Consider the following 25,978-nt stretch of genomic DNA (forward strand, 5'->3'; position numbering starts at 1 on the left):
TTATTTGACTAAACTATACTAACATACAAACGAAATTCGAAATTCAATGGCAAAGAGCACATTCACTATACTTTAATTCTTCAAATTCAACCCTAAACAAATCAAATTCACTCAAATTCAACTCTAACAAACAAAAAACAGCATCTTAAACACCACAAATCCACAATACAACCACAACAAACAATAACTTTCAACAACAAAGTCGATTCAATCAAAAACCGAAACCCTAAACATATCATACCAAATCAAAACCCTATAAAATCATTAATATCAAATAAGATTTCAAGAAAAAAGATAACAAGAAAAAAATCAAATTTCGAAAAGTAGACAGAGAAAGAGACACACCTAAGAAACTGGAGCCCGAAACCGGTGGAGATCCGGTGGAGAATTTGTGCGCAGGAACAAGTGGCCGGAACTGGTGGAGAAAAGCGCAGACCGGTGGCCGAACTGGTGGAGAAAAGCGCAGACAGGTGGGCGGAATTGGTGAAGAAACGCGCAGGAACTGGCCGGAAGTAGCAGGAGGGAGTTAGGGTTTACCGGTTTAGGCAGGAACTGACCGCATGAGGGAGTTAGAAACAGAAGTTTAGGAGACTTGGGAGTTTAGGACATTAAAATGGAGAGGAGGCCTAGCAGGCGCCAGCCCAATGTGGACATTTTTTAAAAAATGGATATGCGGATCCGGGTTCGGGTCTATTGCACAGATCCGGACCCGTGGTCTGACAAGTGGACCCGAATCCAACAGGTCCATAATTTTAGGATCCAGACCCTGAAAAACAGATCCGGGTCCATGGATCGGGGACGGGTTTGGGATCCACTGCCATCTTTATTTCTTATATAATGATGCAAGATAATTTAACAAAATTGGTTGATGAATAGTGCCACAAAAATAAATGTTGCAACCAAAAAATACGGAGGCAGTAGTATAATAGAGATTAAAAATCACTAAATTATATAATATGTTTTTTTTTTTTTTTGAGAGGAATATAATATGTTTTTTTAAAAAGCCACTAAAAATCTAACCTCGAAATCCGCCAATCATATGCTCTATAATTCCATTTTCGCGCCTTTTAATAAAGAGCATAAGCAAAAATAAATTAATTCAAAAACGAAATAGTAACATTTTTGATTTCTTTCATAATTAGCCCATTTTTGATTTTTCTCATTTCTCTCCTCATTCAATTCTTTCATCATCTTTGACTTGTACTTCTACTTGGGCGGACGCGACCACAACTTAAATTCTCTCTCCTTTCGGACAATAAAAAGTTAAAAAAAAACAAGAAAACATTCTCTCTCCTCAACCTCACCGGAGCTTAACCGCCGGCAAATTCGCCGGTTTTTCTCTCTCCTCGAACTCCTAAACTTCTCCACCTTTTCATAACAAATTCCGCGACTTTTGCTTTTTCTCGGTTATCGAGAAAAAAAATCTCAAAGGTTGCCTCGGAATTTGTAAGATTGATCTACTGTGGGAAGTGTAATTGAAGGGTTTTTTTTTTTAAGGAATTAGAAGAATTTAGATCTAGGGTTTTTAATTTGGGGTAATTTTTCTTAGGAGAGAGAAATTTTAGACAGTTATTGTGTTGGGTGAATGGTCAAGGGGGTAAGTGAAGAGGATGAAAGGCAGTGATGTCAGAGATCGGAGAGGCAGGCGATTAACTGAATTTCTCACATGGAATGGCAGATCTTGTTAAGTATGGTAATGCCGATCGTGACATTGAGCAGGTATTTTTTTTTTAATGTTCGATGAACGACTATCGGAGATAAAATCTTGACTCGTGCAGCCGAAACCTTGTTATAATGGCATTGTTGTTTTAGTTGTTTGGTTTTGTAGTTGAGGTTTATCTTGACTCGTGCAGCCGATTTCTGTTTATAATTTGGGCTTAATTTTGACTTGTTTGAGACTTTTATGGTAAATGTGGTTTTTTTGTCTGAGCATTTTGTAAGTTGTTGGTTATTAATTGGTCTTCCTACATTGATTAGGTTTGTTGAAATATGGAGAGGGTTCAAAATTTTGTTTTAATTGGGATTTAGTAATGTGATAACATTGGTCACTGTTTGATATCTTGCATGCCTATGTAATTTTGGTTGAATTATGGCATTCTTTGTTGATCTTGCTTAGCAGAATTTTAGGTATCAACACTTCATTTGATCTCTTCGTATTCGGGCGAGCTATGGTTAGCGTTAATAGACTATATAATATTAGTTCTAGTTGTGAAATAGGAACTGTTTATCTAGGAACACCATGTTGTCCTAATGTATTATGGTTTGTGTTTCAAATGTTGATTTCAAACTTTTAAAATTGCAAAATTTTGTTGCTGATTCTACGGATTTCTTCATGCTTTGGTGGATTTGCATTTTTCTGAAGATGTTTCTGTATACTTAGAATCTATTGGAACTCATCCTCTTGCTATTGATGTACCAGAATACCAGATCACTTTTGGCCTTTTGCACTATGAAACTCTCTTAATGTAGAAGTTTAGAATGTAAACTAAAGTTGCTAGTGAGGGATGTCTAATATGAGCATCCATTTAATATGGATCTTTTGCCTCAGAAACCATCATACCAATCTTTTTCTATTTTACTTTGCAGGCATTGATTGCTTTAAAGAAGGGTGCTCAGTTACTTAAATATGGTCGTAAAGGAAAGCCAAAATTTTGCCCATTTAGACTTTCTAGTGTAAGTTGGACGCTCTATTGTTTATGATTTTCATTTAGTATATCTATTGAGAAAACTTGAGAAGTAATTTGTAGACATGCTAAATACTAAGTTATTGTTGATATATTAATAAGTGATCCAAGAATCGTGTTTTATTATCATCTTTTAGACAATCTTCTTATGTTTTTATTCCTTGTTTACAAATTTTGTTTGTTTGAACTTCTGCTTGTTGTTGAATATCTGAATGTCATTATGATTTATGTTATATATCAGCTCCTAATGAATTTTGTCTACGGATTCCAAAGTTTTGAAAATGTTGTTTTCAACATCGTTTGGTTTGTTATTTAAATACTATTCCCTCTGTTTTTTAGCTGCAACTTTTCATGTTCACGAACGCACAACTTTGACCATTATCTCTTTGTAAAAACTATAAGAATTGTATGTATTGAAAATATACATTGAGATAAGTCTTAAAACATCTTACATACAAAATTTTTTTTTTTATATATTAGTAAAAAAGTTCAGTCTTAGTAAAATTGTTAAGTCAAAGTTAGTATATGAATAATGCCAACGGTCAAAACATTGCAAAGTTCAAAAATTTGTAGGAGAAAATTATAACATGATCCTAGGGTTAAGCTTGCAAATATTGGTAGTATTGGCTCAAACAGAGCCCTATTGCTTCTGTCAAGCTTTAATATCGAAAAGTGAGACACTCAGGTAAGTTTCCCAAAGTCAAACACTTACGGCCGACCTCTTCGATATGTTGTCAGTCTGAAGTTTGTGAGACTACCAAGATGACCATATTTCTAGGAAGCCGAAGCTAGAGCTCAATGCAGAATGCAGTCCGATGTTAATATTGAGTTGTTGACTTAGGGACGATTTAGTTAGTTGAGGGGGATCCTTTAATATCACTTCTTACCAGTATAGGCAGAATTGTATGATGAGTTCAATGATAACTTGGAAAATTTCGGTGGAAGATCAAGTTAGTCAACTATATAAATTTGCTAAACTTGCCATTTTCCAACAGGCTTTTCCTTTATCTGATCTGAGTCTCTTGATATGGCTTTAGATCTTCCATGAGGAAGTTTGCAATTGAGGTGGATATCACTTATTGTAGAATGTCTGACTCAGGATAGTTTATGGTCTGTTAAATTAGCTGTGGTTGCATATCCTAGAAGATAGACTATATTGAATGACTGATTTTTATCATCGTGGTGTACTTGGCCATTAAGCATTTCCATCATCTAAATGATGAAGAATGCTTGTTGGCAGCATTGGTGCTTAGCCTATATAAGTAAAGCTAAACCATGCAACTACTAGTGCAAGCGGGAAACTTGCTTATGAAAATATTAAGCTGAACTTGACAAACAGTTACTCAATACTTCTATTAGGTTGCAATTAGCTTTCGTGAAACCATAATAGCTTTTTGTTAGACCAAGCTCTCTTCATGAATTTGGAATTTAATGGCAGTTAGTAACTACTAGTACATGCTCCTTCATCAATTATCTTGGCTGAGTCTTGTGCACTGTCATCTAAAAAAATAAGAATTTAAATTAATTGGAGCTATGAATTAAAATACCTTGAAAATCTAATGATAAGATGTTGATAATTTTTTACCTTTGGATAACTGGCCTGCTTGTTGTGAACTGAAATCCCTTTGGCGTTTGTGTCTTTCAAAGAGACTTGTGCATTTCTTAAATTTCTAATCTGATAAGCAAGGCATACTTGGTGTATAGGGCATACCTGCCAGGCTGCCATCATCAGGTTGATTTTACTTTGGTATTAAAGCAATTTTCTACTTTATTTTTGTCTTCCTTGCTTTAATTCTTGTGTTCACTTTCTTCACCTACGAGCATGTAACATTGTGTTCCATTGTTGTCATAGTTGGATTCTTTGGTATCTTTCAGCCTAGTAGATGAGCGTTAACCAGAGGGTGCTATGCTCTTTTTATTGTAAACTACTAGCTTCTGTCTCTTATTCTAACCATGTTTTTTATTTTGAAATCTCACAGGATGAAACAACTTTGATTTGGCTGTCTAGTGGCCGTGAGAAAAGCATAAAGCTAGCTTCTGTCTCAAGAATTATTCCTGGACAGAGAACTGTGAGTACCCCTCCCCCCTTTTCTGATACTCAGCATCATGAGTTCTGTCCTTGATGTTTTATTAATTAGTGATAAAGAGTTCTATTATTTCAATCAAACATGTTGTCTGCTGTCCCAGGCTGTTTTCAAGAGGTTTCTGCGTCCGGACAAGGATTATTTATCATTTTCTCTTCTATACAACAATGCAAAACGGTCTCTTGATCTGGTTGGTGACAGTGTTTTAGGTCTTGTTATGAAGGTATATTATCCTGGCTAGAATTTGAATGTCTTGTGCCTTGCTTTTAGATCTGCAAAGAGAAAGTTGAGGCTGAGGTGTGGATTGCTGGTCTCACAGCACTCATATCTGCGGGTAAAGGTGGGCGCTCAAAAATTGACGGACGGAATGAGGAAGTCCTTTCCTTTCATGTAACGCTTTCTACTTGGAAACTATGGTTGGTGCTTTTCATGTTGTAGTGCTTAAAAGGAAATTTAGCTAGATTTTGTCCATTGATTGCAGGACAACAAAGATCTGATATCAAGTAGTCCAAGTGACAGTTCTCTTACTTTAACACGATATCTTAGCTCGCCTGAGGACTCTCTTAGTTTTCATGATCCTAAGCATAATCAGTTTGTCAACTTTATGTCTTCTGAGAAATCTCATGTAGCTTCCGAGAACAGAAATATGCAAGCTAAAGGATCTGCTTCAGATGTTTTCCGGGTTAGTGTTTCTAGTGCTCCCAGCACCTCTAGTCATGGATCTGCAGGCGATGATTGTGATGCACTTGGTGATGTGTACATTTGGGGTGAGGTCATATGTGACAGTTCTTCAGTAGGTGGAGCTGATAAAAGTGTAAATTTTGCTACCACACGAGCGGATTTTCTTCTTCCCAAGCCATTAGAGTCTAATGTTGTTCTAGATGTACACCTCATAGCTTGTGGTGTCCGGCATGCTGCTCTTGTCACAAGGCAAGGTGAAGTTTTCACTTGGGGTGAGGAATCTGGAGGTAGGCTGGGTCATGGTGTGGGAAAGGATGTTCTTCAACCTCGTCTAGTTGAATCTTTAGTTGCCTATAATGTTGATTTTGTTGCATGTGGTGAGTTTCATAGTTGTGCTGTAACAATGTCTGGTGAGTTGTACACTTGGGGTGATGGCACTCATAACGCGGGGCTCCTTGGTAATGGCACTGAAGTTAGTCACTGGATACCAAAGAGAATTGCTGGACCTCTTGAAGGGCTCCAAGTGGCTTCTGTAACTTGTGGTCCATGGCATACTGCTCTAATAACATCAACTGGGCAGCTCTTCACATTTGGCGATGGAACATTTGGTGTCTTGGGCCATGGAGACCGCGAAAATGTTTCTTATCCAAGGGAGGTGGAATCTCTATCTGGTTTAAGGACAATTGCTGCTGCATGTGGGGTGTGGCATACTGCAGCTGTGGTTGAAGTTATTGCAACTCAATCCAATTCCAGCATTTCATCTGGAAAACTATTTACTTGGGGTGATGGTGATAAAAATCGTCTTGGTCAAGGTGATAAGGATCCCCGGTTGAAACCAACATGTGTGCCATCACTTATTGAATACAATTTTCATAAAGTTGCTTGTGGGCACAGTTTGACTGTTGGGTTGACTACAGTGGGTCATGTTTTTACGATGGGGAGTACAGTTTATGGTCAGCTCGGGAATCCTTTCTCTGATGGGAAACTACCTTGTTTGGTGGAAGATAGACTTGGTAATGAAACCGTTGAAGAGATTGCCTGTGGTGCATATCATGTGGCAGTGCTAACTTCCAGAAACGAGGTTTATACATGGGGAAAGGGAGCAAATGGGAGGTTAGGCCATGGAGACATCGAGGACCGAAAAACGCCGACCTTGGTAGAGGCGCTCAAGGACAGACATGTTAAATATATTACTTGTGGTTCTACTTACTCAGCAGCTATATGTCTTCACAAATGGGTATCTGGTGCTGAGCAGTCTCAGTGCTCCTCTTGTAGGCAGGCTTTTGGATTTACTCGAAAAAGACATAACTGCTACAATTGTGGACTTGTACACTGTCATTCATGTAGTTCAAAGAAAGCATTTAGGGCAGCTCTTGCTCCAAATCCTAGCAAACCTTACCGCGTATGTGATTCTTGTTTCACCAAACTGAGTAAAGTTTTGGAAGGTGGGAGCAATAGAGGGAAAAGTTCTGGGCCTCGGCTCTCAGGTGAAAACAAAGATAAGTTGGATAAAGCAGAATTAAGATTGTCCAAGTCAATGCTACCTTCTAATATGGATTTAATCAAGCAGTTAGATACTAAAGCTGCCAAGCAAGGCAAGAAAGCTGAGACATTTTCACTGATACAGACTTCCCAAACACCTTCCTTGTTACAGCTGAAAGATGTCGTTTTATCTGGTAGTGTTGATGTAAAGCACACAATACCAAGGCCGATTGCCACGTCAACAGCTGCTACTTCCATTTCCAGACCCGTGTCACCCTTCTCACGTAAGCCAAGTCCTCCGCGTTCAGCAACTCCAGTTCCTACCACTTCTGGCTTGTCTTTCTCTAAAAGTATCGCTGACAGTGTCAAGAAGACTAATGAACTCTTAAATCAAGAAGTTATTAAATTGCGGGCACAGGTATTCATATTGCCCTCATGTATGTCTTCTTGCGGGCGTTTGAGTTGATTCTCTTGTTTAATTTGTTTGGTTTCTGGTAAGGTTGAGAGCCTGCAGCAGCGATGTGAACTTCAAGAGTTAGAGCTCCAGAAATCGGCAAAAAGAACTCAAGAAGCTATGTCGCTTGCTTCAGAAGAATCTGCAAAAACCAAAGCTGCAAAAGAAGTAATAAAGTCTCTTACTGCACAGGTTCTTTTCCAAACCCAAATTACAACACATCTTGATTACATTTTATTGAAGTTAGTGCTTTGGTATTTGGTGCTACATGATTGTGCAAGTTTGTGAAATTTTACCCTTGATTATGGGCAGAGTGTTATGTTTTTCTTTTCAAATGACACCTTGTTTAGTCGTTGCTCTTTGCTGTGTTGATCCCTAAGGAAATATCTCCCTCTGTGTTTTGGATTATCTTCGAACTCTATTGACCTGCTAATTGCATTACTTTTCTATCTCATATTATCTAGTCTCCAAGGTTTTTCTTGTCAAACTTATGATATAGGCATTAGAGCATATCTGTTGCATTGGAGTTTTTAGAGAGGGGTATCTTGGTTTCCAAACAATCTTGTAGTTCATCACTCTTTTCATATGGGAAATACTTGTTTGAAGATGGTGATTCACAAATATTCTTTAATTATTGTTTCAGCTTAAAGATATGGCTGAGAGGTTGCCACCAGGGGCTTATGATCCTGAGAACATAAAGATACCACAACTACCAAATGGCTTGGAGCCAAATGGTATAAATATTGCTGACGCAACTGAAGAGATTGCTTTGAGAACCGATCCTGCAAATGGTTCGTACATTGCCTCGTTAACTGGAGTTGGTTCCTCCACGATAAATGGAACTCAAGGACCTCTACAATCGTCGAGGGAATCATATATGCTCAATGAAAACAGTTACCAGCAGAATGAGGGTTTTGCAACCTCAAAGGTTAGAGAGGATCAGCTACTTGCCAAATTGTCAAATGCTGCTGGAGGTCTCCAGGCATGCAGCAGCAATGTGTCTGATGCTTCTGATGCTCGGATGTCTGCGTCATCTCAAGATGGCCACAATAGTATTAGGCCAAAAAGTCCAGTACCATCAGTAGGTAATAATAATAGTCAAGTAGAAGCAGAGTGGATTGAACAGTACGAACCTGGTGTCTATATCACTCTGGTTGCCCTTCGAGATGGAACTAGGGATCTCAAAAGAGTGCGCTTCAGGTAAAAGTTGCTGATTTCTGCATCATAATTATTTTTTTATATCATTGTTTATATATGGCAATGGTCAAAAGAGTGTGATGATGTTGAGGAATGAATGTTGCTATGTACTAATCGTGAGAAGATTCGCCTGATTTGGTTTGTTGAATAGCATGCCCACGTCATTTTTGGTAATAAGGGGTAATGAAATAGAAAGAAAAATAACATATTTGTTTGTTGATTGGAGATACGTTGCACATTCATATTAGATGAATTTAAGATACGTTACCTCAAACATACATGTAAAGACATTTTGCGTTAGACAGCTATCCACTTCAATCATGCCTTTTTATATCACCACAGCGTCGAGATCTAAATATGGGTAAGGTTTGACATGAAATTTTCCCTCAATGCAGCCGAAGAAGATTTGGAGAGCACCAGGCGGAAACATGGTGGTCGGAGAATCGTGAAAAGGTGTATGAGAGGTACAATGTTCGCGGGTCTGACAAGGTATCTGTTTCCGGGCAAACAGCGAGAAGATCAGAAGGAGCCATGTCTCCTGCATCCTCTTATAACTAGCAGATGACTGTAGGTAGGTGGTGACCCTGTAAATTATTGGGGAAGGCTATTGGAAAGAATTGGATATGATGTTGATAGAGTAATCACATTCTTCTACCCCTACTTTCAGAATTTTGTTTTTCTTCACTTTATTTAGGGGATAAGAAACACCTTTTGACCCGTTCATTGTCATTCTAGTGTATATAAATTATTCATTGCGAGAATATGGGAAAGTATGAGTTTAGTTTAGTTTACATCATGTTCTTCTGCTCGATCGTTTCTTGTTATTCTCCTCCTATCCCGGAGATGATTGTTGATGAATTTCTACTTGTCTCTCCCTAGAAAACCGGAACATCTTTCTTTGTTGACGATTCATAACTCACTTTTGTGTTTGGATCCTCTAGAGTTGTGAAATAATTCTACAAGGTAGAGTTTGAGCAATATCAACCATTGATAAAAAAATCAATGGCTCATATATTCTCTTTCCAAAATTCTCCCTATTTTATCTCATCAAAATCTACCCCTAAATCTTTTCATTCCACCAATATGAGCCCTTGATTTTAAAATGTATGGCTCACATACAACTCTACCTTGTAGAGTTTCACAAAAACTCTAGAAGATCCGGACTCACTTTTATGCTAATAAACCACCACCACATAGATAATTTCATGCGCCCTAAAATTAGCCTAGGTAGGTTAAATTAACACAAAAAGACTATTTTGGTGACATATCCATTAGTAATCAATGTACTAGGTGCAAAACACAATTAGTTCAAGTGACCAAACAAGACCATCTCGGTGGCGCTCAAAGTGACCGGATCCATATTCAATGACCCGTTTCCTACCCATGATTACGAGAAACAATAACAAAACGTTAGTGTTCAGCAAAAAGATGTGATAATAAAATATGTAATATGAAACAATACTTTTAAAAGTCTAACTAGCACAAAATCACTAGAAACTAGTTTGAAAGCTAGTAGATGAATGTGGCTGTGCTATCTGAGTGGTGGTACATCTCGTTGTGCTCATCTACCATGTCATGTATGTCAAGGGGCGTCCTGCAAATGCAATGCCCACCACAACTCTAGCCTCACGATCCAGCCACTCACCCAAGTACTGCCAATGATGGAACCACCAATTCTTGGTTCGGTCCCTTCGATCAATATGGTGTAGTGTATCACTCGTGTCAGTAGTGTTCAGAATGGTATGTTCAAGACCAAACTGACGAATCTCTTATTTTCTTTTGTTTCTGTGTTTTTTTGGGATATGTTAGAAATTTTTTACTCTGGTTTCTCTACATCTTTTTATATTCTGATTTTATATGCTTTTGGTAATTTATTCTTTTTTTAGAAGATTTTGGTAAGTTATTCCTGGTTACATAAGAATGTTCTTCTTCTTTCTTTCTTTCTTTTTTTTTTTTTTTGTGTGTGTGTCCGGTTCTATGATACTCCCCGCATTCTTTAAAGATCTTCCTATTTTCAATTTTCAAGTTTCTGCACGTTCTCTATGTTACACTAAGTTTGAAGATTGATAATCCTTCAGCAACGAATCATTTTAGACCAATTAGTTTATGTTCGACTATTTATAAGATTATAGCTCAAGTGTTAGCTAATTAGCTATAAGTAGTGTTGGGGAATATTATTCATCCATTACAAGAAGCTTTTATTTCGGAGAGATTAATTCAAGACAATATTTTATTAGCTCATGAAGTTTTTCATTCCTTAAAAAAAAAAATCTAGTAAAGAATGATGAATTGCTATTATTTTGGATATGGAAAAAGCGTATGATCGTTTAGAATGAGATTTTAGTTTTGTTATGTTAGAGAAACCGGGATTTGATCAAAAGTGGATTCATTGAATAAGGTCGTGCATTTCTTTTGTCTCTTTCTCGGTTTTAGCGAATGGTATTTCGGGAGATAGATTATTCCCAACATGTGGAATAAGACAAGGAGACCCTTTATGTCCTTATTGTGTATCTTATGTGCAAAACTTTTAGCTCATCAGATTTATGCTTATTCAGTAAGTGGTGAGAAATTGTTGTGAGATTTGTCATTGCAAATTTGTAATTAGATGCTTCCTACCTTGGCTCTGAGGGGGTCCAACCTAGTTGGTTTGCCTCATCCTTGGTATGGGTTTAGGTGTACTTGGTTTGGAGTTTGAAATATTACTTACTGATTTAGCAAAAAAAAAAAAAAAAAGAAAGAAATTGTTGTGAGTTAAAATTGGGCGATCGGGGATTAAAATTCCTTTTTGACTTTTATCGATGATACCATGTTATTTGTAAAGCGTCAAACCGAAGCTGTACTATTATTAAGTCTATTATGGATAAGTATTGCGCTATGTCTGGTCAATTAGTTAATTTTCATAAGTCTTCTTTCCAGTGTACGAAAAATGTTTTTCCTAATGAAGTTAATAATGAGTCTAATTCTATCCTTCAGAAGAATAGCTTTTCTCGTTGGGTAGTTATTTGGGTTGTTCCACTATACATTGCAGAGAGTCCAATCTTCTAAGTCTCAGCTTTCTAAATAGAAGGCCAACTCTTTATCTCAGACTGGGAGGGCTATTCTGATTCAGGCTAATTAATTTGTCTACTAAGACTAATTTTCAAATGCAAAGTTTCTTATTACCTTATACGTTATGATTTAGACAAGAATTATAGAAATATCTTTTCGAATAAAAATCCGGAGTCTAGAACAACAAATCTCATAGGTTGTGATCGTATTTGTATTCTGAAGAAGTTTGGGGGTTGGGTTTCAGGAATGGTAGTGTTAATAATATGACACATCAAATCAAATTAATGTGGAATTTATGGGTTGATCTTGTGTCCAAGAAATATCTTAGGGGTTGCTCTCTTTTTTACTATGTCCCTACTAGTAATTGCTTGTGGCAATGGAGGAAATTAATCTCGTTATCCAATTGCTTATATTTGTGTTTCAGGGATTGGTTTAGAACATCTAAAAGTTAACGATGTGATCAATGATGATAGACAATGGAATAGATCAAGATTAGCAGATTTGGAAATCTGTCAGGCTATTCTAAGTATCTTTATCCCGTTCTCTCTTGGGGAAGATTCTATGGTTTGAGGTCTCACCCCTGATGGGAATTATTCAGTCAAGTCTGGGGCTTTATTGGTGTAGGATTTGGTTTTAGATGTTCCTCCTCCTTAATCGTTTCTTTGGTTTGGAAGCTTAAGATCCCTCCTAAATTTAAAAATTTTCTACGAACAATTTGCCAAGATGGTCTTCCGACGAAAGATAGACTTCAAAAGAGTCACGTGCTTCTCCCTCAAGAATGTCTTTTTTTAATTATCAATTAGAGAATGCTTGCCGTTTAATTGTTCTTTTAGTACTAGAGATGTTTTTTCGGATCTTAATGAGACTTTAGGGTGGGGTTGCCTTCCTCTGGGTCCTTTTCAAGATAATGTTGTTAATAATCTAAATGATGTGAAAGATAATTGCTCGTCTGAGGAGCTTGTGAAATATTGTATTGTGTGGTGGTTCATTTGGTCTAGCGTAATCGAGTTACTTTTAAGAAGCAAGTTCCTCTATGAGGGAGACTGCTATTTCAATTGCGATGTTTACCCATGATTGGTTGTGCTCACAGTCTAGCGAGTTTCAGGTTGATGTTCAAATTAAGCAGGGGCCAGTGGGGAGTAGTGTGCCAAAGGAGATTGCTTGGGTTCCCTCTCCTAATTTATGGTTCAAACTCAATTTCGATAGGTCTAATATGTCTACTGGGAAGGCTTCTTTTGGTTTCACTATTTGTAATGATATGGGAGAATTGCGTCTTTCGGGTGCGATGGCTTTTTCCTCAGATTCTTCAGTTCTTAAGGCTGATGCGTGGGACTTTGTGAAGGTATCCGGACGACAAGGTTTCTTGGTATTCATTCTCTTGTTGTTGAAGGTGACAATTTGGTTGTCATTAATTCTATCCGGCATTGTTGGAAGGTTACTTGGGAAATCAAATCTTTGATTATGGATGTTTTGGAGGAGCTTTAGAAGTTCGAAGCGGTTTCTATCAATCATTATCGGGAAGCTAATCAGGCGGACGCAGGCATTCACTTTTGTATTAGTTTTCTTTTTCTAATATTGTGTTTTCCTCCATCAACCGAAAGGATGCTGTAGGCCGGTCCTATTCTAGGGGCTACTCCTAGGTTGTTTTCTCTTTAGCAAAAGAAAATATCTTTAGTTACATATTAGTAAAAAGGAAAATTCCCATTGGTAACCTTGTAGTTTTCCGGTTTTCCAATGGTAACCCTGTAGTTTTGAAATTCCCAAAAATGACCTTGTACTCTTGTTGAATTCCCAGACGTGACTTTTTTCGTTAAATCTAACTGTTAAATCAATGCACGTAAAAATTGAGATGTTTCTGGAATGCAAATTGAGGCGAATTTGATCATTTTTATTGCGAATTTCGACCTCAAAATTGACCCATAAAGGGCTAAATGACCCCAAAATCTTGACATGGCTATGTTTTTGAAATAATTTGCGTTCCAAAAATATCTCGATTTGCGTGCATTATTTTGTGAGTCAAAAAAATAGCCCGGTCAAGGTTTTGGGGTCAATTTAGGCCTTAATGGGTCAAATTTGAGGTCGAAATTTCCAAAAAAGATTAGATGCCTCTTAATTTGCATTCCACAAACATTTCGATATGCGTTTATTGATTTAATGGTTAGATATAAGAGAAATTTAACGGAAACAGTCACGTTTGGGAATTCAACAAGAGTACAAGGTCATTTTTGGAATTTGAAAACCACAGGGTTACCATTGTGAAATCGAAAAACTACAAGGTTACCGATTGGAATTTAATATTGTTAATGTACATTAGCTGATTCAAATTATGAACCCACATGACTATGTTTTTTTATATTGGAAAGAATTTGGAAGATTGTCTTTACTCTTGAACAATGTCAAATTTGCAAATGGAAGATTTTAGAACAATCGAGGGAGTATCAAACCAATTTTAAACTTCATAATTAGATAAAAAAGGCTATATTTGTGATTATGTAACAATAGAATTGCAGTGCTAGTATTGCTCAACGAATGATTGAGTGAATATAGCCCCCTTTGTCCTTTGTGTATCTTCTGAATGAATGGCTCATGAAAGAGCATTACAATATATAATATATATATATATATATATATATATATATATATAGGTTGGGTTCTAGTGAAACCCTCTTATGGTGAGAACCGTGAGAACCACTAAAAATGAGCAAAAAACTTCCTAAAATGAGCAAAAAAAAGTAACAAATGAGCAGAAACATAAAATGAGTAGAAAACATTAAGTTATCAAAAACGTAAAATGTACAAAAATGTAAAAGAAGAAAAACGTAAAATGAGCATAAAAAAGTTCAATGGGAAAAAAAGTAAAGTGAGGAAAACGTAAAAGGAGCAAAAACGTTGATAAATGAGCACAAAATTGTTAAATGAGCAAAACCATAAAATAAGTGAAACAAAAAATGAGCAAAAATGTTATGAAATGATCAAAATCTTCGTAAAATGAGGAAAAATGAGTGGTTCTCACGGTTCTCACCATAAGGGTGGTTCTCATATGAACTTAAACCTATATATATATAATATATATATATAATTATATATATTTATATATATATATATATTATATATATATATATATATATATATATATATATTGTAATGCTCTTTCATGAAAACTGAAAATAACTTTTAGTCTGAAAACTGAAAACAAGGGTAACTTTTACCATTTTTAAGGTAACTTTATATACTTTAAGGGTAACTTTATATACTTTAGGGATAACTTTTGCCTGTTTTAGGGTAACTTCATTATATAAAGAATAACTTTATATATTTCAAGGATAACTTTATATATTTCAAGGGCAACTTTATATAATATAAGCGTAACTTTTAGTACGTTTAGGATAATTTTATTATGTCATAATTAATTTTCATCTTTCTAGGGTATCTTTGAGTATTATAAGGATAACTTTGAGTATTATAAGGGTAACTTTAACTAAGGGTAGCTTTTTCAAACAGTATATAACGAAAATTTAGTAAATCTTGCAAAAATTCATATGAATATACAGAATTCTCTTCTAGATCTAACAAAAAGTTCACAATAAAATTTCGAACCACCAGATCTAGAGATTATAAGAATTAAAACTCAAAGAAAAAATATTGTAAGCGAAAATAAACTAAACCTAAAACCAAAAAACAATTCATAATCTAAACCCTAACATTTTAAAAATCGCAAAATAAAAAACCAGAAAATGAAAACGAAAAATCCAGCAACTAACTATCAAATTCAGAAGCATTTATTTATAAGTTGTACTTCAGCATCATCATTTTTCTTCTCTCCATGAAATTGTCGAACAAATTTTCTCCTCATTTTCCTAAAAAAAATAAAAACGTAACCTAAGTTAAACATAAAATAATCCAAATTTCAACAAATTCGGGAAGAATATGATATCATAAAGAAGAATCGCACAAAAAATTGCAGATGAACATGAAAGAAAATCGCAATTGAACGTAAAACCCTAGAAAAATTGGGGAAAAAACTCAATTAGAGCAAAATTGAGTGAAATTCGATTCGCAAATGTGAAAAATGAAAAGATTAAACAAATTCTTACTAGAATTTCGAATCATTGAAGGATTAACATTAATTGAAGGTGAGACTTGAGCGTGACAATCGGTCTTTTAGGAGAGAGAAATCACGTTTAAAAGCTGAAGAATAAGAGAGAGAAAATCAGGTGGGAGAGAATAATTTTTTAGGCATGCTTTAGCTAAATCTTGGCCATCTAATATTGTCTTCTAAATCCGACGGCTGAGATGGCTTGTTTTCAGTTTTCAGATTAATTGTGGTTTTCACAAGATCCTATTCCTATATATATATAGGGTTAAGTTTATATGAGAACCACCCTCATGGTGAGAACAGTGAGAACCACTCATTTTTCCTCATTTTACGAAGATTTTGATCAGTTCATAATATTTTTGCTCATTTTTTGTTTCATTTAATTTATGGTTTTGCTCATTTAACAATTTTGTGCTCATTTATCAACGTTTTTGCTCATTTTACGTTTTGCTCATTTTACTTTTTTTCTCATTGAACGTTTTTATGCTCATTTAACGTTTTTCTTCTTTTCCATTTTTGTTCATTTTACGTTTTTGATAACTTAATGTTTTATACTCATTTTATGTTTATGCTCATTTGTTACTTTTTTTTGCTCATTTTAGGAAGTTTTTGCTCATTTTAAGTGGTTCTCACGGTTCTCACCATAAGAGGGTTCTCATCATAGGGGTAGGATCCGCTGAAAACAACTCTTAATTTGAAAACTGAAAACAAGATAACTTTTAACCCCTTTAGGGTAACTTTTAACACTTTTAGGGTAACTTTTGTCAGTTTTGGGGTAACTTTATTATATTAAGGGTAGTTCTATATATTTCAAGGGTAACTTTATTTATTATAAGAGTAACTATTACCACTTTTAGGATAACTTTTACCATTTTTAGGACAACTTTTTAGATTTTAAGGGTAACTTATTTTAACTTTGATTATAGTTAAACCTATGTAGGATTCGAACCTACATCGTTGTGTCTTACACAATGTTTTGCCAATTGGGCTAATAGGTTGTATGAATTTCGCCAAATATATGTTAGTGAGAGGGGGGTAACAAATAGCTTTAAAACAACAACTAATAACAATACTTTGGAAACTGATAAAAACAGAGTATGCTACGTACACCATAATGAACAAGATAAAAATAACAGAGAGAACACCAAAAGTAAAAAGTAGACAATTCCACATGAAACGAAAGATTATGAAAATTAAAATTGCAAGGGAAGATTATCAGTTTTACATCAGAGAAAGCAACAAAATCCAAGTAATGTAACCATAAGATTTCATAAACACGCAAATTCAACAAAATCACAAAAATCAACACTTAATTACAATTGTGATTTACTGGCTCTTACATTTTTAAGGAATGGGGTTGGGGTTGAGCAATTATAGCTGTATAATTTATGCTTTTCAGCAACTATGAGATTGATACTGGTAGCGCTGCTCAGAAGTAGAAGAGAAAAGTTCATACAATCAAATTCGAAGTTTACATTTTAGGATATAAGACTGTCATCAAACTCCTCTAAAACAGTGGATAACAGACCAATAAAAACAAAATCAACATAGGAGCCGGCAAAACATGAAATTTCAACAAATTCGGGAAGAATATGATAAACATAAAGAAGAATCGCACAAAAAATTGCAGATGAACATGAAAGAAAATCGCAATTGAGCGTAAACCCTAGAAAAATTGGGGAAAAACTCAACTAGAGCAAAATTGAGTGAAGTTTGATTTGCAAATGTGAAAAATAATAAGATTAAACAAATTCTTACCGGAATTTCGAATCATTGAAGGATTAACATTGATTGAAGGTGAGAATTGAGAGCGTGAAAATCGGCCTTTTAGGAGAGAGAAATCACGTAATTGAGAGCTGAGGAATAAGAGAGAGAAAATCAGGTGGGAGAAAATAAATTTTTGGACATGCGACGTGGCTAAATCGTGGTCATCTAATATTTTCTTCTAAATCCGACGACTCATATTGCTTGTTTTCAGTTTTCAGATTAATGGTGGTTTCCACAAGATCCTATTCCTATATATATATATATATATATAATATTAATATATTATATATATAATATATATATATAATATATATATATTTATATATATATATATATATATATATATATATAGTTTTCTAGGTTTAGGGATTACCGTAATTAATCACAAGCTGTCAGCACTACAAGGCACATGTGAATTGACAATAAAATCTAAGAATAATTACATTCATGAGAGTGACAGTCTGTCACTAGCAGACAAATTATCAACCTAGGGAAATACATTCACCCAATACCCTCAGTTACACTATGTGTATACATTTGCACTATATAATACATACCTACTGTATCAATACTCCCCCTAAAGTTGTGAGTGAAGGATGAGACTGAAACCCAACTTGGACAAGAGAGACTACATTTAATCAACCGAAAGGATTTTGGTGAAGGTATCTGCTAGTAGCTGAGAGCTAGACACATAAGTAGGAGACATTATCCTTCAGTAGGCTTATCCCTTATAAAATGACAATCTATTTCAACATGTTTGGTCTTCTCATGTTGTACAGGGTTAGCTACAATAGTAAGTGCAACTTGATTATCATAGTATATTGAAGTAGCTTCCAACTTCTCTAATCCCAAATCATTTAGTAGTTGCTGCTTGACCAATATCTACCTTCTGCATTGCTCCTTGCCACCACTGATTGCCCTTTTGCTTTCCATGATATTGGCGACTTGCATAACAAGATGTAATACCATGACGTACATCTTCTAGTGTTGGCACAACCTATCCAATCACTGTCACAGTCGGCTTCAAGCTTAATATGAGACTTGAAGGCTAACAAAATTCCTTGCTCAGGTGACCCTGCTAAGTACCTAAGCACCCTTTTCGCACATTGGTAATGCACATTAGTAGGCTTATGCATAAACTTACTTAGTACACAGACAATAAAAGAGGTGTCTAGCCTAGCTATAGTCAGTCAGGATATGCCGAAACTGATATAGATTCAGAAGTAAGCTTTAGATGTGGATCCATTGATCATTGAAAGCTTGAGGGTGTGTTCTGTTCAACTTAAAAAATTAAGTTTCAGGTCCAATAAGTTCATATAAGTTCAGATAAGTTGCAATAAGGTCTAATAAGGGCAATAAGTTCCAATAAGGTCTGATAAGGTCCAATAAGTTCCAATCAGGTGCAATAAGTTCCAATCAGGTCTAATAAGGTCCAATAAGGTCCAAATAGTCAATGTTCAAATTGTTCATTATTTTGTTATTCATAATTTCGTATCATTGTTAGCTGATTATGTTATTATTAGAATTTTAATTAAAGTACCACAATGATTATATAGTATTATACTTGTATTAGTGTCTATTATTTATTATTTATTTGTATTATGTCTATTATTTTATTATTTATTTGTATTATGTCTATTATTTTATTATTCATATTACTATTAGCTGATTATGTTATTATTAGAATTTTTTATTAAAGTACCACAATGTATAGTATTATCTTGTATTATTGTATATTATTTGATTATTCATATTGCTATTAAATAATATTATAATCATGATCAAATAATTAAGGTTAACAATAATAATTATTATAATTACAATATTTTACAATTCGTCTTTAAATAACTGGAGATAACATGTTTTCGTTACTAATAACAATGAAAGATATAAATGTTAATTAATTTTTGATTTTCTAACTAGTGTTTTATAAAATCAAAACAAGACTATTAGATATATTAGTGGTGAAAACTATGTATAGGCAAATATATAAATAGTAAATTTTTTTGTTAAATTAATTATCATAAGAGATAATTAATAATTATTATTTTTAAAGGACGAATTATAATAATTTTTACTCCATAAAAAATTTGAGGGTAGTATTTACGTTAGTGGTAATATTTATGTTATTCATGGTCAATGTTTTTGTCTAATAAGGTCAAATAAGTTTCAATCGGTCCAATAATATAATAAGTTTCAATCAGGTCCAATAAGGTCTAATAAGTTTCAATAGGGCCAATAAGGTCTAATAAGTTTCAATAAGGTCAATAAGTTCCAATAAGGTCCAATAAGTTCCAATCAGGTTCAATCAGGTCCAATAAGTTGAATCAGGTCCAATCAGGTTTAATAAGTTCCAATAAGTTCAGTTCAGGTTCAATAAGTTCAGTTCAGATAAGGTCCAATAAGTTCAGGGCCAATAAGTTGAATAGAACGCACCCTGAGTGGTCTCACACTATTCATGCCATATTCTTCTAAGATATGCAAGGTATATTTTCTTTGAGACAAGAATATACCTTACTCACCCCTATCTACCTCAATCCCTAAAAAGTACCTAAATTACCCATATCCTTCATATGAAATTGAGATGAAAGAAATTCTTTTGCTTCCTTCAACGCCTCCATATCATTTCCATCAATTAGCAAGTCATTAAAATACACAAGAATGACTGTGAATGTGCTACCATCTTCTTTGACAAAGAAAGAGTAATCTGCCATAGACTGACATAAATATTTCCTTTTAATGCACCACTTAACATGGAGAATAATTCAGTTTGCATACCTTGTTAGTAGTGTTGTTCAATTTCTCCCCCTCTCGTTGAACAATCAGTCTGCTTCCAAGTTCAGTGCAACCAGGCGACATTTTTAAGTAGACTTCTTCCAGAAAATCACGATGAAAAAATGCATTCTCAATAATCATTTGGTGAAAAATTCAATTTTCAAAAGAAGCTACTGCTAGTAAAGATCTCACTGCAGTCATTTTGGCTACAGGTGTAAAAGTTTGTTCCTAGTCAACACTATAGGTCTGTTTGTTTCCAAGAACAACAAATCTAGATTTGTCTCTTTCCTTTCTTCCATTTGGTTTGTATTTGGTTTTATACAACCATTTGCATCTAATAAAATTTTTGTGAGTTGTGATTTTCCAAGTATCATCGGATTCAAGTTCGTCATTCATAGCCTCTACCAAATACTTATGTTTTATAGTTTCTTTAATTGATTTAGGCTCAGGGTTCTTTGTGGGTGTGGTCATGAAATAGTTGTAAGAATCGGTGGTGGATATGTTTGATGTGGTCTGGATTTTTTTTGGTTGAGTTTTAAGGTAATGTAGGTTATAATGTAGTATTCTGCCATTTTGGTGAGTGAGTTTGTCTAGTGGATCTTCTCACATCATGTTCTTTGGTTATTTTCTGTAGTATGGGTTTTTTTTCATAGTGTTGATTTTCATCTCTAATAGACTCATTATCGTTTTCCTCATTCTTATTGTTAGTATCATTCTCAACCACCTCACCATCTCCACTATGCTATACATAGCTACCTGAATTGTCTATCACATTATCTTTAGTTTTACATTGAGGATGAAAGACTTTATATGGACATATAGACTCATAAAAATCTACATTTTCTTACAAACACAATATTAGTTGCTAGATTTAACATTCTACAACCTTTTTGCAAGTTAGGATATCCTAGAAATACCCCTAAGACTCATCTTATCAACAATTCTACTAGGATTAATAGACATAAGTAAGCAATCTAAGTAAGACTCTTAAATGATCATGTTCAGGTTTAATATTGTGGAGTACCTCATAAGAACTTTTGTGCTTCAAGATTGAGCCGAGAAGCTTATTGGTGATGTGAACAGCTGTCATGACACAGTTTAAACTAGTCTGAAATCTTAGAGCTGAATCCATTTCAAGTATGTTTATGTGCTTCCTTTCTACCATTCCATTTGTTGTGGTTTGTCAAGGCAACTTGTTTGATGTAGTATTCCATGACTTTTGTAGAATTCTTGACACTTTCCATCATCAAACTCAAGAGCATGATCAGACCTTACTACTTCCTTTCGATTCTGATGATTATAACCATTTTCACAAATTACTTCAAATGCGCTAAGTTCTCTCTAAGCAAGTGCACCCATGTGACCCTTGAATAGTCATCCACCAAAGTAAGGAAGTATTTATAATTTCTTGGTACCTTATACGATCCCCAAATGTCAATAATGTGAATCAGTTTTAAGGCTTGAGATGCCCTAGATTGACACAATCTAAAAGGCAGTTTAGTAAATTTAGCAAGTGGACATATTAAACACAAATCATCAGACTTATGTAGCTTGTTGTTCAAATGAGGTATTTTATTCATTCTTTTCAGTGGTGCATGGCCCAATCTTTCATGCCATAGAGTAGTTGAGCTCAAGTCTTGTACATTTCTCGCTGTCCCTGGAAGGGTGATGCTTGAAGCACTTAAAATCGTGTTACTCTGACACCCAGTGACTATCTTCTTGGAGTATGATGCTACGAGCTTTAATTGGCTCATTATCAAGTAATATAAGCCATTTTGAGCTTTTCCCATGCATTTGATCTTTCCACTGTTTTTCTCTTGTATCACACATAACTTTGAGTAAAAATTCACTTTGCATCCCTCATCTTGAACAAGTGTTGCACGTGCTTAATGATAGGCACATATATCACATTTTTCAACTTTATCCCATTACATAAGTTCACATTTTCAGTTTGAGATATTGATGAAGTATGACCAATAGGCTATCTTTGCCTCATTATTGCACTTTTCTACCTCACATAAAATTTCAAAACTTCATGTCATGTGGTTAGTTGCACCGGAGTATATAATCCACTATGTGATGGTTGTGTTGGTGAAGAAAACAGCTCACCATGTTGCATATGTGTAATCAAACTCTTCATCTGCTTCTGTGCTACTTGATGTTATGTTAGTTGCTGTTGACAACAACTTTACTAGGTTCTCCAATTGACTAGCAGTGAGAGTAAGACCAGTAGAGGTAGTGCTTGCAATTTCCAGTTGGGCATTTGCTGCTGTTCTACCACCTCAACCATTCCTTCCTCCTCTGTTCCATCTCCCACATCTATAGCTAGTGTTAAACTCTTTAGCCTTTATTTTTTACTTTCTTATTGCCTTCCACATGCTATGCATGTTATCCCAGTTGATTTGGCATATGATAATCTACTAAACATAGCCAAAGAGTAGGGCTTTCCTTTACATTGTTCACTATTAATATCTGATTCTCTTCTTGGTTGAGGGTATTTACAAAGCCAAGTTTTCTTTTAGATCCTAAGGCTATTTCCAGTGATCTTTTCTAGTTCCTATAGTGTACTGGCTCCTTCTAGCTTATCTATATAGATTAAATTACTCCCGTTAGAAGGAGGAAGATAAAGGGGTCTAGCTGTGTTTATAGTTGTCATGATAACTCTATTTATAAGCTTAAAAAGTAAAGAATATATATAGCTTTATAACTTTATCTAAGAGATTCTATGCTAGTTGATTCTAGCAGCAAATTTAAAGATTGAAACTTCAATACGAGAAAGTCACTAAAAGCAGTAAACAACCAACCTTCAGCTCTGATACCATGATGAGAAAGCTATAATTGTGATCATGTAACAACAAAATTGCAGTATTAGTAATGCTTAGTGAAAGATCGAGTAAATGTAGCCTCCATTGTCATTTAAGTATTTTCTGAATGAAACGACTCATGAAATAACATTACAACATGTTTATGTGAGCTACACATTGTTATCTAGATTTAGGGATTATAACAATTAATCACAAGCTGTCAGCACTACAAGGCATATGTGCATAACACCCAAGACAAAGAATGATAATCTATTACTAGAAGACAAAGCATCAACCTATGGAAATGCATTCATCTAATACCCTCAACTACACTCTATGTATTTGCACTACATACTACATGTCTATTGTCTCAATATATTTACTTATCAACCGTGTCAAATTTGTAAATGAAAATATTTTAGAACAATTGAGGGAGTATTTTTGACCAATTTTAACCTAGTTATGTAGAACTTCATAAATTGATTGCAAATCCAGGATCAAAACTGAAGTTGGAGCAACAAATGGGTTGGGGTACCTCCATTTTGTTACAAACCTTGCCGATTATATACATATATTTTAACTTATCTCATATATTGTTAAATGAAGATTATTATCCTGAACTATTCAACTTTGCTATGATATTAAGTGAGCAATTGAGTGTAAGAGTAAATGTTTATAGTTTGAATCTCATGCTCTTATATTTAATAACGAGTCGCAAGCTATTGACAACCTTGAACAGTGAGTAAGATTACTGTTCAAGAACACACGTTCAAGGCTGTAAATAGAGTCCCATACGAGTGCACAAAATGCACATAAAATGTTATACAATGAGGATCCAAAGGCACTTGGTATGGATGAGTCAATCACCTTGATTCTTGATAATGGAGTTTAATTTATAATTTTATTTATAGCCAATCAAGAGATCGCCACTTGTATACATTGGTTTAATGAATAAGTTTAATTTTGTGTTGCTTAGTATACTATCTTTTACGTCGTTACTTCGGCGAACAAAGCCCATATAGTCTTACAATACGGTCTTACATGGTGTAACTTGTAAGTTTGGATTTGAGTTTGTGTCCAAGAGTCTTTAAGGCAATTTGATCGGTCTGGTAGAGCTATGTTTGCTCGTCTTAAGCTTTGTTTACACATCATAAGAGGTATGGATGTTAGTTACTTGAGCGGTAAGCATAGGGTTATTTACACACATTACTCCATCCATCACATATTAGTTGGAAACCTTTTATATTTGGTCGTCGCATATTAGTTGCAACACTTCCATTTTAAGCATTAACTCACTGTTTTTTATTTAATTTTTCTCAAATCTTCAAATATACACCAATATCTTTATTGAAAATGATGAAACAATAATAAAATGGTAACTTTTAAACACATGCATCCATCCCCAATTAAAATTTACCCATAATATTAATATTACCACTATCTTCAATCGAATCAACTTCAATAATAAAAATAATAAAACCTATGTTCTACTTTACGCAGTTCCTAAAACTCTATGCAAGAGGTTATATTGTGATTAGTATTACACGGAGGGACTTGGATTTATCAACTAGGAACACATTTGTCGCATTCTTTGAAAAATATGTTCCATATGTCTTTAATGTTTTTTTTTTTTGAAAACCTTAAATATTGGTTTTGGCAAAAATTCCTTGAACTTATAATAATTTATGACACTACTTTCCAAATTCTTTGAAGAAAATGTTACATGTCTCTAATGTTTCTCTGTTGGGTCTTTTGGCTATGTGGACAATGGAGTAGTTGTGAATTGCAAAGTTTTAAATCAATTTAATATTATCTACAAATTTAATATTGAAAGTTATTTTCTTATAATCTAAACGGTTTTTTCACTATATACCATGGCAAATTATTTTTTGCACCATATACCCTTTTAAGTTTCCAAATTCATTATATACCCCCGACTTTTCAAAAAATACATCCACTTACCCTTAATGACTAACGACGTTAACGTGTTAGTCATTAAGCCCCTGATTCCCCCTAATCCTAATTAACTAACCTAAACCCTAACCTCCTCTAGCCTAATTAACCCTAAACCCTATCCTAATCCTTCCTCTGATCCTTGTTAACCCTAAACCCTACCCTAAACACCCACCCACCACCCCTCCCCTACACCTACCCCCACCCCCGCATCCCCCCACCTTGGCAACCCTACTCCCGCAGTCCCACTCCTCCTTCACCCACCCCTCGCAGCCCCCCTCCATTGCAGCCTCACAACCCCCTTTCCCTCTCCTCCTACCTCGTGATTTATGCAGATTTGCGGTACAGAATGCCCATGGTGTTGAAATATAAGGGGAAGAAATGAAGGATGAGAAAGTGAGAAACGAAGGGGATCGCATCGCGAGGTGCAGCGCGCACAAGGGGTTTTGGCGCGAGGGAAGGGGGAGGGGCTACAGGGGAAGGGGGAGGGGCTGAGGAGGGTGGGACTACGGGTGAGAGTGTGTCTGGGTATGTTGGGCTGAAGGTGGTGGAGGGACGCAATGGGGGGAGGGTCTGCTGGGTTGCGCGACTATAGGGGAAAGGGAGGGGAAGGGGGATACGGGGGTGGTAGGGAGGTGGGGCAGTGGAGGAAAGGGTAAGGGGTGGGGGAGGGGTGGTGGTTGGGTTGTTAGGGTTAGGGTATTAGATTAGGGGATTAGGGTATTAGATTAAGGGGTTAGGGTTAGGGTTTAACTTATATTTAGGTTAGTTAATTAGGATTAGGAGGGAATAGGGTCTAATGGCTAACAAAAGTCTAACACCATTATTCATAAGGGCAAGTTGATGTATTCTTGAAAATTGGAGGGTATATGATGAATTTGGAAACTTGCGAGGGTATGCAGTGCAAAAAAAATTTGTCTGGGGTACATGGTGAAAAAACCGTAATCTAAATT

General features: G+C 35.3%; 1 protein-coding gene across 2 annotated transcripts; it reads left to right on the plus strand.

The window, feature by feature from the left end:
- The first annotated feature begins 1,126 nt into the window (after positions 1-1,126).
- On the plus strand, positions 1,127-9,373 carry LOC104895565 (hypothetical protein). 2 transcript variants are annotated; one of them, XM_010682115.4, is made up of 9 exons: positions 1,128-1,719; positions 2,587-2,673; positions 4,664-4,753; positions 4,872-4,958; positions 5,039-5,158; positions 5,250-7,349; positions 7,431-7,577; positions 8,029-8,585; positions 8,978-9,373. In XM_010682115.4, exons 1-9 carry the CDS (start codon positions 1,672-1,674, stop codon positions 9,138-9,140), a joined length of 3,399 nt encoding a protein of 1,132 aa, XP_010680417.2. In that variant the 5' UTR covers positions 1,128-1,671; the 3' UTR covers positions 9,141-9,373. The 2 variants fall into 2 exon arrangements, with proteins under 2 accessions (XP_057249318.1, XP_010680417.2); XM_057393335.1 differs by lacking the exon at positions 2,587-2,673 and having other exon boundaries at positions 1,127-1,719.
- Positions 9,374-25,978: the final 16,605 nt, after the last annotated feature.

This window comes from Beta vulgaris, chromosome 1, assembly GCF_026745355.1.
Source record: "Beta vulgaris subsp. vulgaris cultivar EL10 chromosome 1, EL10.2, whole genome shotgun sequence".
Taxonomy (NCBI): Eukaryota; Viridiplantae; Streptophyta; class Magnoliopsida; order Caryophyllales; family Amaranthaceae; genus Beta; species Beta vulgaris.